At 40.5% G+C, this 12,698-nt stretch overlaps 1 protein-coding gene across 1 annotated transcript in view; it reads left to right on the top strand.

The window, feature by feature from the left end:
• Positions 1 to 6,384, top strand: part of dph6 (diphthamine biosynthesis 6) — a 198,813-nt gene extending 192,429 nt beyond the window's left edge. The window contains exon 15 of the mRNA XM_057859083.1: positions 3,629 to 6,384. Coding sequence (XP_057715066.1) covers positions 3,629 to 3,747 — 119 coding nt within the window. The 3' untranslated portion in view covers positions 3,748 to 6,384. The remainder of the gene's footprint in view (positions 1 to 3,628) is intronic.
• The last annotated feature ends 6,314 nt before the right edge of the window (positions 6,385 to 12,698 follow it).

The raw sequence follows: 12,698 nt of genomic DNA, 5'->3' as shown, positions 1-12,698 counted from the left end.
CATATATCAAGAAATGCTCATGGGGTCCTCTCAGGTCCCATACCCCGTAACATTGACAGTGTTCGGTTTACAATGGTTGAATTGGAACATTTAAAAAGAGGCCAGCTTATTTATCGCGGATTCCATAATCCTTTAGGTAAACACCCTCCCAAAATAGCTGTGTTACCTTTTCCCATTAGGAAAAAAAAAATTTGCCAACTTTTACAATGGTATGAAAAAGTATCTGAACCTTTCGGAATTTCGTACATTACCGCATTAAATCACCATCAAATGTGAGCTGATCTTTGTCGAAATCACACAGATGAAAAAACTGTCTGCTTTAACTAAAACCACCCAAACATTTATAGGTTTTCATATTTTAATGGAGATAGCATGCAAACAATGACAGAAGGGGGAAAAATAAGTAAGCGGACCCTCTGCCTAAGTAGACTTAAAGAGCAATTGAAACCAATTGTATGTGCCTAATTACTGATGAGTGGTTTAAAGCTGCCCTGCCCACTATAAAACACACACCTGGTAAGGAATGTCTTCATGAGAAGCATTGTCTGATGTGCACCATGGCTCGATCAAAAGAGCTGTCTGAAGACCTGCGATCAAGTATTGTTGATTTGTATAAAGCTGGGAAAGGATACAAAACCATCTCTAAAAGTCTGGATGTTCATCAATCGACAGTCAGAGAAGTTGTCTACAAATGGAGAGAGTTTGGCACTGTTGCTTCTCTCCCAAAGAATGGCCGTCTACCAAAGATGACGCCGAGAGTTGAGTGCAGAATTCTTAGAGAGGTAAAAAAGAACCCTAGAGTGTCTGCTAAAGACTTACAGAAATCACTGGCATAGTCCAGTATCTCCGTACACACATCAACTGTATGAAAAACTATGGCCAAGAATGTTGTTCATGGGAGGACTCCACGGAGGAAGCCACTGCTGTCAAAAAAAACATCGTTGTCGTTCAGTGTTCGCAAAAAGGCACTTGGACACTCCACAGAAGTTATGGCAAAATATTTTGTGGACTGATGAAACCAAAGTTGAATTGTTTGGAAGTAACACACAATGTTATGTGTGGAGAAAAAACGGAACTGCTCACCAACAACAACACCTCATCCCCACCGTGAAGTATGATGGAGGGAGCATCATGGTTTGGGGCTGTTTTGCTACCTCAGGGCCTGGACAACATGCAATCATAAATGGAAGAATGAATTCAAGAGTTTATCAGGATGTTTTGCATGAAAACTTGAGGCCGTCTGTCCAACAGTTGAAGCTAAAAACATAATGGATGCTGCAACAAGGCAATGATCCAAAACACAGAAGTAAATCTACTTCAGAATGGTTTCAGAAGAACCGATTACTGGAGTGGCCAAGTCAAAGTCCACAATTGAACCAAACTGAGATCCTGTGGCATGACCTAAATTCATTCATAGATTCATGCCAAGCCTCCCCGGAATCTGACTGAACTACAGCAGTTTTGTAGGGAAGAATGGGCCAAGATTAGTCTGATTAGACTGATCTGCAGCTCTAGGAAGCGTCTGGTTGAAGTTATAGCTGCCAAAGGGATGGCCACAAAATATTAAATGTGATGGTTCACTTACTATAAACCTATAAATGTTTGGGTGGTTTTAGTTCATTCAGACAGTTTTTTCATCTGTGTGATTTTGACAAAGATCGGATTACATTTGATGGTGATATCAAGAAGAATGTGAGAAATTCATAACGGTTCAGATATTTTTTCATACCACTGTATCATCCTTTTGTGTTAGATGGTATATATTTATACATACATGCATATATATTCACTATTTTGCACTATTGGTGTTTTCTAAATAACCAGTTTTGACCATAGTATGTACAAACGACAAAAACGGCGATGACCATACCTGCTGTTTCTGTTGAATTATCAAATATAAAACTATTCAATCGCATTTTTCTGTTGAATATTTATCCTAACAAGTTGAATAAATATTATCACGATTCAAAACGTTTCGTTGAGCATTAGAGATGTCCCGATCGATCGGGTCCGATCACGTCATTTTCAAAGTATCGGAATCGGCAAAAAAGAAATCGGCCATGCCTTTTTTAAATATATATATATTTTTTAGTTAAATTGTTTTCTAATTGTATTTAACGTTACAGACATAATATGTTACACTCATCCAGAGTCTTTAGTTTAGGCTTAAGGTAGGGTTATTAAATTTATCCCTTTAACGGCGGTAATTAATTTTTTAAAAAATGTATCACGTTAAAATATTTAACGCAATTATTGCATGCGCAGCACGACCCACTCACGCATTGTCGCGCTCAATCTGTAATGGCGCCGTTTTACCTCTATAGAGAGATAAAAGACAGCATAAAATGAGTAGAGGGAATTTTGGCAGCCTTTGGATCTTTTTTTTAATTGGCTAAAGCCTTACAATTCCTCTCCCTACGATTAGAAATATCGTGGGAAGCAATGTGGGGAAGCAAGGTAGCAATTGATCTTTTTCTTAACATTATAAGTTATTTCCCAACGCAGAGAAGATATATCAATTGGTAGCACTACACACAGCCATGGTTCCGCTTCCCATCATGCATTTGGGTTGAATGGCTGCAGTATCATTTACTGAAAGCTCAACAAATACACTAGATGGCATTATTTAGTCACAATATACAAAGTCACAAGTCTTTCTATCGGTGGATCCCTCTCACAGAAAGAATGTTAATAATGTAAATGCCATCTTGTGGATTTATTGTCATAATAAACAAATACAGTACTTATGTACTGTATGTTGAATATATATATATTCGTCCGAGTTTTATTTATTTATTTTTTTTAATGCATTGCCAAAATGTATATGATCGGGAAAAACTATCGGGAATGATTGGAATTGAATCTGGAGCAAAAAAAAAAACAATCGGATCGGGAAATATCGGGATCGGCAGATACTCAAACTAAAACGATAGGGATCGGATCAGGAGCAAAAAAAAACATGATCGGAACAACCCTATTGAGCATGTTTGGTGGTCAATGGGACATCAATAGTACAAATTTGGGATTTTTTTTGTTTGTCTTTTTGGGTCCAGAAGGTTGATTATAATTGGTCAGTGAAGACACAACGGTTTGGACATGAATGTTATGGTGGCCTGAAAAAAGGGACCCAACCAGGCCATTGTAAGCCATTTTTTTCTTTGAAATATAAAGGCCACATCAAACACATGCAAATTCAGACAAAATATGCCTAGGTGTTAAAGGGTTAAAAGAAGGAGTTGAGTGAGAGACAGGCACACCTGTCAGCAATTAGCGTTATAGATCAAGACCGGACAGTAATCCCAGCAGACGGCCGCTAGATAGACGGGCTGTCATCGAGACGTTGGCATCATAAATTCTTATATGTCCGATTTCCGTCTGTAGACCTGCCATGCACACACACACACACACACACCCTGGACAACTGTGTCCAATAAAGACAGAACCCCCCCATGTTCCCACACGTTTGCGTGTTTGTGTGTGGAATCCAATCCTTCTTAACATGTGTCTGCATTGCAATGAATGTAAAGGGTTTAGGAATATCAATAATTCGTGAATAGCTCCCGGTCAGTGGGTTAAGTGCAGCCCCAGTGGGAGCAATGCTCTAACATCACCCTCCTTCCTCCACCAGGAATCGAAGATGCTTTGAAAAAACTCCTCGGGGACTCCAGTCCGTCGGTGGCCCTGGTTCCAGTCCTGGACTTGCCTGATTCCAACGTCCTCAACCTGTCGTGCTGGCTCAGCTCATAGAACCAGAACCAGCCCCATTTGTGCTAAATACCTGACACGAACTATCAAAACATCAAGTTTCTAAGAGGATGGTTATACGTTGGGTGATGGATCTATGCCAATATGCCATTGGAATTAGGTCCATAAATTATTTCTACTGTGTCAGTGACTGAATTTTGCGATTTTTATATCTTTGAATTTGGGGATCCAAATTTGTAAGTTGGAGCGCTCACTATTATACACCACGCAGTAGTAAAGTCATAATTGCAGTACTGGTACAACAAATCTGAGCCATAATTACATAGCAAGCAAATTACAAACATGCGTAATTACAGTTGTGGATACTCTTGGGTTGAATGATGGCATCTTTTTACGTCACTGCGCAAAGTAGTTAATGTATGTGCCATTTGCACCTTCAAAGCATCATATCGAACTTATGGTTATGGGTTTTGAAGCCCTATTAACTCATTTGCTCCAAAAACGTATAAATATGTTCTATTTTTAATTGTTTCAGTGTCCCAAAGACCTATGTATCAGTCTTTTATGTATTTTTTTTTCTTTTTTCACAAGAGACATCTCTAGGTTCTGATGCAACTTAGCTCCAAAGCACAATGCTGAAAATCCATTTTAAAGCAATAAAACTGGCCACTGGAGGGCAGTAGCGCATTTAGTAAGACCCGCAACCTGGTTCAACGGAACGAACGGCTGGGCCGCACAGCCGGGCCGCCGGCGGAAGACGACTGAACGGACGTCCGGGATGTCAGGTGGGGGACGACCGAGCAGAACAACTGGGAGGATGCTCAGGATGCCAGGCGCTGGACGACCGAGCAGAACGACCGGGACCACCAGTGCAGCGGACGATGCCGTTGAGTCCGTGGTGCTCGCCGAGCAGATCCCGTGCCGCTGTGCTCGGCCGCTCGCGTCCCCCGCACCCTCCAGTGTCTCACGACTCAGTCGGAAATGCGCACGGCCAACTCCGCCATGAGGCAGCGGTCACCACAAAAGAAAGACTCATAAAAATCCATCTTGATGAGACAGGCGGCGATGATGGAAAAGTTTACCCCGGCTGTCGCGGCCACAACAGCGTCATCTATCAGTTCAATAGTTTAGTTATGTGTAAATAAATTGTTACTTTGCTATCAAAAGCTCTATTTGTCTTGTTGTTATTTTGTAGAAGGAAAACATTATTCAGATGTTTGGGATGTCACAAAAGCATAAATAGCTGTGTTATGTTTGAAATGTATGCTCTCACATGCTGTTTTTTCATCAGAAAATGGAAAATTGCTCAAATTAAGCTATTTTCTAACGCTGATTTCTAAAGAATGGAAAAAGATATTAACTTTCCTGCTGAAAGAAGAGAGTCTAATCTTTCTTTTTGGTGGGTTCCATCTTTATATAGCAATAGAACAGAATTTTCTGTGGGCCTTGCAAAATCAGTCAAAATCCAGTAAAGTGAATGAGTGAGTTAACGAAGGAGGGTAGTAAAGCATTGTATTTTATCCGACCAATACAAAAAAATGTAACAGTGTTGGGAGTAACGCCGTTATAAATAACGCCGTTACGTAAAGTGAGAGTTTGAGATCACGGCTTGATTCAAATTGGTTTTGGTCAAATGACTCATTATGCAATGAGGAAGATTACCTGGTGGTGTTGGGCTTTGTCTCAGAGAAGTAGAAAAACTATTTCTTTTTTAAAATGTTTTTATTGATACATGATACACAATGCTTTGTTGCAAAACTTTTTGCGAAACATCACTGTTTTGACAAAGGCTCCACCAACGCAATGTCTAACAATAGGTTTACTATGCATCATACCCAGGGGTGAAAGTGGGCGGGAACGGTCAGGAACGCAGTTCCGGTATAAGATTCAGGGCCGGAACGCAGTTCCGGTATACGTTGCTTTGATTCCAAAAATATGACGGCAACTGTCAAAACGCAATGTGAAAAAAATAATAGAATACAAAGCTGCCACACATGCATTTCATCTCCAAGAAGAAAACAATCTACCGACATCAGATTTACGTACACAAGTGTTAACAACAAGCAAAATATAGTGCTTGTGTAGCGTAATCCGTTTCCACCGATATTTATTATTTATTTTATTCCACGGACGGCATGGAGGTTTCCCCAGCTGTTGCAGTTATCTGAGTCTGACGATGATGAGTCACGTCAATGAAAAAAATTAATGAATCAATGAAAAATGGAATGAATCAATGAAAAAAAGGGCAATGCAACAGAAAATGGATCAAATTTTTAAGAGCAAGGAAAGAGTTAAGGTGCGTTATTTATCATATTTGGTTTTATTTGCTCTTGATGGGGAGGTTCAGAAGCTCTTAGCAGTCAATGTGCACTTTGGACTTAGATTGTTCATTTATGTTAGACTACTTATTCATTTCCTTATGATTTAAAAAAGTCAATGTTTGCACGATCTTCAAAATATATTCCATTTCGCTCTGCATAATATAGGTCATTTGTACTTATTTTTCTGAACATATGTTATATATCTTACTTTAAACATTTTTTTTTTTTAAACACACAAAGTAAATTTTTACATTACCTTAAATTTGAATATACATCCTATGTTCTTAAGTACTTAAAATTTAGATTTGGCATTTAGTATGTGAGGAAATGAGGGAAAATAGAAATTAGAAGATGGAGGTTGGGGTTATACAGTTGTGGTCAAAAGTTTACATACACCTGTGAATAACATAATGTCATGTCTCTCTTGAGTTTCCAGTTATTTCTACAACTCTGATTTTTCTCCGATAGAGTGATTGGAACAGATACTTCTTTGTCACAAAAAACATTCAAGAAGTTTGGTTCTTTTATGACTTTATTATGGGTTAACAGAAAAAGTGATCAAATCTGCTGGGTCAAAAATATACATACATGGATCTGAAAAAGCGAATCATTGACTTGAACAAGTCAGGAAAGTCACTTGGAGCCATTTCAAAGCAGCTGCAGGTCCCAAGAGCAACAGTGCAAACAATTGTTTGTAAGTATAAAGTGCATGGCACTGTTTTGTCACTGCCACGATCAGAAAGAAAACGCAAGCTATCAGCTACTACTGAGAGAAAATTGGTCAGGAGGGTGAAGATTCAACCGAGAATCACCAAAAAGCAGATCTGCCAAGAATTAGAAGCTGCTGGAACACAGGTGTCAGTGTCCCCAGTCAAGCGTGTTTTGCATCTCCATGGACTGAGATGCTGCCATGCAAGAAGGAAGCCCTTGCTCCAAAAGCGGCACCTTAAGGCTCGACTGAAGTTTGCTGCTGATCACATGGACAAAGATAAGACCTTCTGGAGGAAAGTTCTGTGGTCAGACGAAACAAAAATCAAGCTGTTTGGCCACAATGCTCAGCAATATGTTTGGAGGAGAAAAGGTGAGGCCTTTAACTCCAAGTACACCATGCTTACCGTCAAGCACGGTGGTGGTAGTATTATGCTGTGGGGCTGTTTTGCTGCCAATAGAACTGGTGCTTTACAAAGAGTAAATGGGATAATGAAGAAGGAGGATTACCTTCAAATTCTTCAAGATAACCTAACGTCATCAGCCCGAAGATTGGGTCTTGGGCGCAGTTGGGTGTTCCAACAGGACAATGACCCCAAACACACATCAAAGTGGTAATGGAATGGCTAAATCAGGCTAGAATTAAGGTTTTCGAATGGCCTTCCCAAAGTCCTGACTTAAACCCCATTGAGAACTTGTGGACAATGCTGAAGAAACAAGTCTATGTCAGAAAGCCATCAAATTTAACTGAACTGCACCAATTCTGTCAAGAGGAGTGGTCAAAGATTCAACCAGAAGCTTGTGGATGGCTACCAAAAGCGCCTAATTGAAGTGAAAATGGCCAAGGGACATGTTACCAAATATTAGCGCTGCTGTATGTATATTTTTGACCCAGCAAATTCGATCACTTTTTTCTGTTCACCCATAATAAAGTCATAAAAGAACCAAACTTCATGAATGTTTTTTGTGACAAAGAAGTATCTGTTCCAATCACTCTATCAGAGAAAAATCTGAGTTTTAAGAGAGCCATGACATTATGTTCTTCACAAGTGTATGTAAACTTTAGACCACAACTGTAGATGTTTTTGTTCACTTTTATTTTGCAAATCATTGAAAAAAATACAATTTTGAATGAAAATCAGTTTTTGTGTGTGTTATAGAAATAACTGACCTAAACAGTTTTCTTTGCATTTCAGTACTTTTGACCCCCCGCCCAAAAAATAAATAAAATTTCTGGCTCCGTGGCAACCATCACGTCGGGCAGTTCCGCCAAGAAATTCTAACCACTTTCACCCCTGGTCATACCAGTGTGTCTGTTAAGAAGACTGTCTCTCCCTCTCGTGTTCCACGGGACTGAAGGTGTGTTATTATTGTGTAATAGGCAATCAGCAGCAGGCACCAGAAAAGATTAAGCCTCTTTATGTTTTCCATTGATTCGAAGGCAGCCTGGTTAATAGGAGAGGGACTTCAGCTCACACCGCTGCAGGCAAGGAATTAAGCCTGTGTGTGTGTCTTGTGTGTGTGTGCAAAGAAAATAACACTATTAACACTCCTGGAACATTTCTTTTCTCAAAGATCATGAACCGTATTGATGAAGCCAAGCTGAAATGCATCTTCACTCCGCCGATTCGCTCCTCAATGTGCCTGAAATGGCGGCGGGATCGGACGTACCTATCGACCGTCAACCCTCCCCGCTGTTATTTTGATCGTTGCTATCAAAAATTGAACAATGGAGGCAGCCAATGGAGCCTGAAGATTTTTCTTTATTGCAGGTTGAACAACACAAACAAGCAATTATTTATGAGCGAGCAAGCTAATGGTCTATCAAGGGTGTACCTGTTTATTATTTAAGGAGGAGTGTTGTCGAGAAATAGATTTTCTTAATGATACAACTATCAACTCATGCTTTTATCATGTACGCAAGTAAAATCAATGTTGACAGTCTCTAAGGATGTGCAATTTGTCTATGGGATTTACAATGGAAATTAAAGAACTGCACATGATGAAATAATGATGACAGTAAGATTTATTTGTGCACATTCTCGTGATCTAAAACCATTTCTTTGTAAAATTGGTGGACAACATACTAATGAGAAATAACAAAGGGTACTATCAGTAACACAATGCGCCGCCAGGAACTCAAATCCTGCACTGCCATACGTGTCACCCCGCTGAAGCCAGTACACGTCCAGGCCCGTCTGCGTTTCGCTAGAGAGCATTTGGGTGATCCAGAAGAGGACTGGGATAATGTGTTATGGTCAGATGACACCAAAATATAACTTTTTGGTAGAAACATGGGTTCTCGTGTTTGGAGGAGAAAGAATACTCAATTGCAGCCGAAAAACACCATACCCACTGTGAAGCATGGGTTTGGAAACATCATGCTTTGGGGCTGTTTTTCTGCAAAGGGACCAGGACGACTGATCTGTGTAAAGCAAAGAATGAATGGGGCCACGTATTGAGAGATTTTGAGTGAAAATCTTCCATCAGCAAGGGCATTGAAGATGAGACGTGGCTGGGTCTTTCAGCACGACAATGTACCCATGTTGACAATTACAGGCCTCTCTAATATTTTCAAGTTGGCGAACTTGCACAATTAGTGGTTGACTAAATACCTATTTGCCCCTCTGTATTTGACAGTGGTGCCATAAGAATGTCATGAGACAATCATAATAATAACATGACACTGCCATGAGCATTAATGAATGCTTATAGCAGATGTCATTTTGTGTCAATTGACAAATTTTCTCACTTTTGAATGGATGTAAAAGATCCGAGCTGAACGTAAATGGAGTTAGTATCATAATTTGCCAGATGACACTTAATGACATCTGTCGTAAGCATTCAGTAATGCCCATGATAGTGCCATTTTATATTTATAACGGTCTTTTGACAGTATTATGACTCTGCTGTCAAATAAAGTGTTACATGTTAACCCAAATAAATCAACAAATAAGCTGCACTGGACTATGAGCCGCAGGATTCAGAATGAAGGAAAAAAGTAGCGGCTTACAGTCTGAAAATTACGGTAAAAAGTTTTCCAAGAATTTAAGAAGACACCGAGTCACCGCGCGAAATGCTAATGCTAACGCGAACGCTATGCTAATGCTACAAGTTAGTTTAGTGTGTTGTGATATTTAGCATTGACCTTTAAAGGCTAAAGCAGGGGTTTTCAACCCAGTCCTCAAGGCACACTGTGGGTCCTGGTTTTTGTTCCAGCCGATCCAGCAGAGACAGTTGAACCAATGAGGCTTCTGCTAAAACAAGCCACACCTGACTGCAATCAACTGATTGCACTTGTAAAACACCAGATTGGGGAAAAAGTGTTGTCATCTTGTTTGGTAAGAATGAAATCCTGCACCCACAGTGTGCCTTAGTGGAATAGGTTGGGAACCCCTGGGCTAAAGCAACATGGACTGGCCAAGATAAGAAAACAAAACTTAGCATGGAGCACCTGACACATGTGTTAAGTCTGTGTGTGTGTGGGGAGGGGGGGGGGGGGGGGGGGGTTGGACTGCTAAGATGTGTTGTGATCTAATGACGGAATCTATGGCGAATTTTCATCTCGTTCCCATCTAGTCAGACAACAACTGGCAAACATCTTGTTTTGTTTTAGTCTCCCAAGACAAAGCTTTTAGCTCATCGTTATGTCGTCCTAATGAAAAATTGTTCATTGACGAAATATTTTAATAGTAATCATCGTTGACGAGAACAACACTAGTCTAAAGGCTTTTCCATGGACACAATGGGATGACAAATTGTTATTAGGATTTTGAAAAGGAGTCACTAAAGCCCCTTTCACACATGGCAAGATTTGAAAATCCCGGGATTTAAACGGGCAGCCTTTGTATGTGAGCACAATTTCCCGGGTCGACTGGCACGGAGATTACGTTGACATTTCACGGGTCGCGTCTTAGTATAATGCCCAGGAAAGTCCCGGGACGATGCTTATATGAAAGCAACCGTTAAATTCCTGGGTCACAGTACGATGGCTGATGACGTAAATATCATGACGGGCCAATCGTCACTTCCTCTTTCTTCACTGTAAGACGAAAAGCGGTAAACAAACATAGCAATTATCAACAAAGCAAGCTGGAAATAGCTCAATTAAACTCAAAATATAACGAATTGCTACTGGATTTTAGAGCCGAGGAAGTCCATCGTTCATTGTCAAGTTCAAAAATAGACCCTTAGGTAGACATTTGTAAAATTACCCAAAAATAAGGAGAGAAGACAAGTTTTCTTGGCCAAGGAGAGCAAAGAGGGACCAGACAGAGAAATGCTAGATTATGCTGTATAGTCACCAAAATTGATCTAAGGAAAAAACCCTCCTTGCTCTTTTTATTAGGGGTTTGTCCTAACACAGAAGGGTGCCGCCCTGAAGGGAGGGGGAAAGCAAGCTGGAGACACCCATGTGATTTTGGTTGGCTATGTGTGAGCATGTAGGTGGAACTAACTAAATACACGTGTGTAAGCAAGGGCACAGGTAAAGTGGTCAGAATGACCCAGACACTTCAGTTATGCAACGCTGCGGCTGTGGAAGATGTCCTCGAATGGAAAATTGTCCTCGAAGGTCTAGACGAAAGTCTAGACGCCAGGTGCTGAAGATGTCCCGGAAGGTCTAGTTACGCAATGATGCGGCCATGAAGCAAGGCAGTTGTCATCCCGACCTTTCTTTACTCTTTATAACACTTAAACATTATACTACAACCTAGTATAGCAAGCAATAATCATTTACTGATTATATCAATAAGAGAAAATATGGCAGTATGTATTATGTATGTACAGTGCCTTGCAAAAGTATTCGGCCCCCTTGAACCTTGCAACCTTTCGCCACATTTCAGGCTTCAAACATAAAGATATAAAATTTTAATTTTTAGTCAAGAATCAACAACAAGTGGGACACAATCGTGAAGTGAAACAAAATTTATTGGATAATTTAAACTTTTTTAACAAATAAAAAACTGAAAAGTGGGGCGTGCAATATTATTCGGCCCCCTTGCGTTAATACTTTGTAGCGCCACCTTTTGCTCCAATTACAGCTGCAAGTCGCTTGGGGTATGTTTCTATCAGTTTTGCACATCAAGAGACTGACATTCTTGCCCATTCTTCCTTGTAAAACAGCTCGAGCTCAGTGAGGTTGGATGGAGAGTGTTTGTGAACAGCAGTCTTCAGCTCTTTCCACAGATTCTCGATTGGATTCAGGTCTGGACTTTGACTTGGCCATTCTAACACCTGGATACATTTATTTTTGAACCATTCTATTGTAGATTTGGCTTTATGTTTTGGATCATTGTCCTGTTGGAAGATAAATCTCCGTCCCAGTCTCAGGTCTTGTGCAGATACCAACAGGTTTTCTTCCAGAATGTTCCTGTATTTGGCTGCATCCATCTTCCCGTCAATTTTAACCATCTTCCCTGTCCCTGCTGAAGAAAAGCAGGCCCAAACCATGATGCTGCCATCACCATGTTTGACAGTGGGGATGGTGTGTTCAGGGTGATGAGCTGTGTTGCTTTTACGCCAAACATATCGTTTTGCATTGTGGCCAAAAAGTTCAATTTTGGTTTCATCTGACCAGAGCACCTTCTTCCACATGTTTGGTGTGTCTCCCAGGTGGCTTGTGGCAAACTTTAAACGAGACTTTTTATGGATATCTTTGAGAAATGGCTTTCTTCTTGCCACTCTTCCATAAAGGCCAGATTTGTGCAGTGTACGACTGATTGTTGTCCTATGGACAGACTCTCCCACCTCAGCTGTAGATCTCTGCAGTTCATCCAGAGTGATCATGGGCCTCTTGGCTGCATCTCTGATCAGTTTTGTCCTTGTTTGAGAAGAAAGTTTGGAAGGACGGCCGGGTCTTGGTAGATTTGCAGTGGTCTGATGCTCCTTCCATTTCAATATGATGGCTTGCACAGTGCTCCTTGAGATGTTTAAAGCTTGGGAAATCTTTTTGTATCCAAATCC

This window comes from Corythoichthys intestinalis, chromosome 15 (genome assembly GCF_030265065.1).
Source record: "Corythoichthys intestinalis isolate RoL2023-P3 chromosome 15, ASM3026506v1, whole genome shotgun sequence".
NCBI classification, from domain to species: Eukaryota; Metazoa; Chordata; class Actinopteri; order Syngnathiformes; family Syngnathidae; genus Corythoichthys; species Corythoichthys intestinalis.
Note: the sequence above shows the minus strand (reverse complement) of the source record. Positions and strands in the feature narration are given on the sequence as shown.